General features: G+C 48.3%; 1 protein-coding gene across 1 annotated transcript in view; it reads right to left on the bottom strand.

Moving 5' to 3' along the window:
• The window catches only part of DENND3 (DENN domain containing 3), a 64437-nt gene extending 62067 nt beyond the window's left edge, over positions 1–2370 (bottom strand). Inside the window, exon 1 of the mRNA XM_019547750.1 lies at positions 2279–2370. Within this exon, the coding sequence (XP_019403295.1) occupies positions 2279–2362 (84 nt within the window). The 5' untranslated portion in view covers positions 2363–2370. The remainder of the gene's footprint in view (positions 1–2278) is intronic.
• Positions 2371–4671: the final 2301 nt, after the last annotated feature.

The following is a 4671-nucleotide window of genomic DNA, read 5'->3' as shown; positions in this document are numbered from 1 at the left end:
CACAGATTGTGCCAGGGCTGGGGCAGGGGTGGGCTCCCTTAAGTGCCTTGGTCTGCTGGCTTTGCAAGGGTTGCTCAGTGGGCCAGCAGTGGCAGTAGTCCCCCCATCTCCCAGCGGGCTTAGTTTAAAGCCCGGTGGAGCAGGTCAGCCAGCCTCGCTGAGAATAACCCATTTGATCCCCATCAGACTTCCTAGCTGTGGCAGGGGGACCGGACTCCATTTCATGAAGTCCTTTCCAACCCCTACTGTCTATGAAATCTATAATAAATCCAGGTATAATATGTATAAATAAAGTAGAAGTATGATCTCTAGAACTGCATTTCAAAACTTATAGATCCAGCTTGGAATTCAACTAGAATTCCTCTACTTCCCATTTCCAAAACGAGAAGAGATGAGAGGAAAGAAGGGAGCTGGATTTCTAGATTTGTCTCACCAGTCTTGGAACTAATGCTCAATTATGATTCAAACTTCATGACAATTTTCTATACCCTCTGGCTGAGTTTATATGTTTTCTGCATATTTGGCTTTGGCTGGGATTTTTTTTTTTTTTTTTAATATTTATGTACTGTTTTCATCTTGAATCCACTAAACCAGGGGTCCCCAAACTGTGGTACATGTACACCTGGGGTACACAGGAGAAGTTGTGTAATGGCGGATTTCATTTTCATTATAATAATAATTGGCATCTAAAGAGTTAAAATATAAACTGTACGCTCATGGCGATATGTGGACAGATGGTAAATCTGGAAGGGGGTACACAATAAGAAAAAGTTTGGGAACCTCTGCAAGAAACTAAAAGAAAATCTATTGGGCAAGATTTTCAAGAGCAACTGAGTGATGTAGAAATTTGGTGGAATTTAGCTGCAGACTCAGCAAACGATTACATACCTGCTGAAACTTTTTTGAGTAATGCTACTGACTTCACTGCAGTAAAGATAAGAATGTGTACTAGTGTACTCAAGGTCAGGGCTATCATCCTTTTTTAAAAAATATAACCCTAACATATATGCAACTATCATCATTTTACTTCAACCGTAATTAAAATTTAGTTTCAACTTCATTTAACAAAAACTCTTATCTCCTGTGATCACTCAAGTTAAAAATAACACTGCACGCACCATTTCCTTCATGCACTGGTAGCGTCACACCAGGAAAAGGATGTGATATAACTTTCAGAGCAAGTTAGACAAGTGCTAGGTAAGTGACTAAGAGCACAGCCCTACCGAGGTAGCAGCTTCGAGAGATGTAACCTTGGTGACAGACATGCTCATAGAGCCATCTTAAAACAGACTCCTCTCACCCTCTGCTTGACATCTCACAGAGGGACAGGACTTCACACACGTGCGCTGCAGTCGGACTGATCCTCCAGTCGTGTAGGATTTGGTTATTGGATTTTCTCATTTTATTTTTTTTAAACAGAAAAAGGGTAGAGTTTGTACAGAGTTTACGATGGACAGAGAACCAGAAACTTGATGGAGGGTTACTCCTTGCAAACAAATATCTTAATTACATGTACATCTGCAGTCTGCATTTCAAAACAGTTTTGCTGCAATATTCGAGAGAGAACTCCTCCCCCCCAAAATCAGGAAAGTTGCCTTGAACAAGGCTCCAAAATGTGAATCCTTCATTATTATCAGCTAAATAATAAAGCTGAAAGCAGCAAAAGCTGTCTCATCGTTAGCGAGAGGGTAGCAACAAAGCCCCTTTTATTCATTGTGGTTTCCAGTTCAAACAGGGCCACAAGATCTGCAGGAACTGAGACTTGGCATCAACATCTCCCCCCACAGCAGGGCTCTTTTTTTGAGGGGGGAAAGAAACAAAGGAGTCTGACTGTGGGGGCAACCCCCCCAGCCCGATTTAACAGTAGCAATGATGGCAGCAGTTTCCTTGCAATTCAGATCAAAACAGCTGGCAATAAGTGAATCATATCGACTACCCTGAAGTCAGAATCAATCGTGCCAACTTCTACTGGATTTGAACCCAATTCAGATGATTCAGTGACTTCACAGAACGACGTTTTAGGGGCTTTTTGGTCATCAACACAAAAGCCGATTTCTGCAACCCAGATTTAACCCACTGCCCCGCCCTCCTCCTCCTGCTCCTCCTCCAGGGCAACCTTCGGGGCCAGACCCAAGTGCCGCTGCCATCCCTTCCTCTGCCCAATCTGCCGGGCTGCCTGCCCGCTCCCCCCTCCAACTGCACCTAAAACATGTCAGCGAGCTCCTAAATTTCACGGAGCCGTGCGGGGCGGAAAGCAGCTGTGGAGGCCCTGGCCTACCTGGCTGGCCTCCCGGGCCCGCTCGCGGGGAACGCCGACCAGCGCGCACAACTCGAGCAGCCCCGCAGGCAGCACGTCCTCCATGGCCGCGGGCAGCCACCCTCTGCGCCCTGCCCCGCGGCGGGGCCTACCCTGACCGTTACCGGGCGCCCTCCCATTGGCTCGCTGCCCCGCCTCCCGGCAGCCTGACCATTCAGAGGCAGGAGGGGGCGGGGTTCTGTCCCCGGGGTGTGGCGCGGGCGCGGGGGGCCGTTGCACCTGCTCCCTCAGCGGGTCCCACGCGGGGCGGAGGCGACGCAGATGTGTGTACACGTGCGTGTGTCTGGGTTGACACGAAACAGTGAGGTGTCTTGCACAGGGGCAGGGGTGCACTAGATAGGAGCTCCGCGAGTCCCTCACGCAGGTTGTGCTTCCCTAGGATTTATCCCTACCCTGAACCACATCCTGGCAGCGCGTGGCAGCGTCATGAGGCCTTGCGTGGTCATGGCGGCAGATGGGCCACCACGCACGTTATTTAACATGTCGGTCGATGGCGTGGATTGAGAGCTCGCCCAGGGGCGTGTAGGAACTTACCAACAAGACCGTAAATAATAGTGTAGAAGGTAACTATAAAGCAGACTCAGAGCTTCAAGGACAGGCTGATAAGACACAGGCCTAGTCGCCTTGAAGTCTGAAACAATCAAGAATGCAGCCCCGTCCCTATTAGTTAGCATGCAGCCAAAAACCAGTTTGAAGCAATTAAGAGTTTTCTCACACTGACCTGATATCTTGTTTTCTTTCACAGTGGAAAATTCCCACCTGCACGCGCACCTTGCCTGTAAACTATAAATCGCCTCTAACAGTTTTATTCGGGGCCTCTGAGCTTGTTCAGGGTGCCCAGCATGCTACAATAAATTTGAGACTGACAGTGACTCTGTATCTTTAGGAACAGCTCTGCAAGGGATCACGAACTCCTTACAGGCGGCTCGCGAGTTTCGGGGGCGCATGGGACCGTGTGAGCTCGGGTTCTTCCCGCCGAGGTGCGCCAGCCAACTGGAGAGTGCTTGCTGCTCGTGAGCCTTGGCACCGGGTGAGCTGGCTGAAAGGAGCTGGACCGTTGTTGCTAGTATCGGGGCCTGCACATCATTGTTGTACTGCCACCCTCCATGCACACAGGTAGATTTAATAGATTTCATTGACGGGATCTCATGAGATCTATGCTAATGGGGTCCGGCCCCCCCAGCGTAGGAAGGAAGTCTGCTGGGATCGAGTGACCCCAGCAAGAAAAATGAACGTGTGTTTTTTGCACAAGAGCAGGTGCCTGGAGGCCCCTGAGCTTTGGGAAGGAAAGGAGAAGAAAGATCCCAGCATTTGGTCCCAAGCAGTCGCTCCTTTCCACGAGGGTGCTCATGAAACGTCCATGGGTCCCTTCACTTTCAATGTGTGCGGGAGGGTTACAGAAGCAGTGGTGTCTTCACCCTCTTGCCAACAACCCCACTTCATGTCTCCGTTTCAGCAGGCTCGGCGGATGGGATGGGACAACCTGAGCCAATGGCTTGTAGAGGTGTGAAAAAGAATGAGGATGATACAGATGAAGCTCAGTCCAGGTAAACAAAGGGACATTGGCAGGTGATGTGGTATGTGGTGAGGAGTATTTGGGGAGGGGGGGTTTAACCACACAAGTGCACACACCTGACATCCATGATATATTTGGCTGTCAGTAGGACTGGTTGTACGCTGAGCCACTGCCAGCTGGTCGGGCAGTGGCCGTGACTGGCATGGGTTTTGTCCCCCTGGTCAGGAGATCAGTGCCTTTTTCTCTTCTGTATAGACCCTGATATCAACATATGTGCTTTTGTCACCTCAAGATTACAAGGTTGCAGCACATTCTGATTTATCCTACTTTGATCCAATGTTGTTATAAAAACCCTCTTATTAATCAGTATTCCTCCCTAATGTCAGCACTTCAGATCCTGCAGTGGGTACCTATTGGTTTACAAGTACATTTGGCGTTTGAAATGTTAACTTTATTCTGTGAAGCTCAAGTGGCATAACACCTACCTAGTTGGGAAACTTTCTCTTCTCTTCCTTACAATCCACTTGAACTTTTGCATCATCTGAAACCATTGTCCTATTTTATTATTCTGATAGGCATAACAATTCACCTTCAGTTTGTTCACTGTGATTCAGCAGGTGCATGTGAGAATGTCAGGTTACACTATTCTCCATTAGCATAGATCCTGTCATGATTTCAAGAAATGTTACAAGTTGCAAAAAGCAGTGTCAGATACTGAACATTTGGCACAATGATTCCTGGACAGAAATGAGCTGTTGATGGAGCCTGTTCAACCAATGCAGGATGGATCTAAAGAACTGAACTGACAGCTCGTATGAGTAAGTGCTGTGGGAGCAGG

This window comes from Crocodylus porosus, unplaced genomic scaffold (assembly GCF_001723895.1).
Source record: "Crocodylus porosus isolate Cpor-Errol unplaced genomic scaffold, CroPor_comp1, whole genome shotgun sequence".
In the NCBI taxonomy this organism is placed as follows: domain Eukaryota; kingdom Metazoa; phylum Chordata; order Crocodylia; family Crocodylidae; genus Crocodylus; species Crocodylus porosus.
Note: the sequence above shows the minus strand (reverse complement) of the source record. Positions and strands in the feature narration are given on the sequence as shown.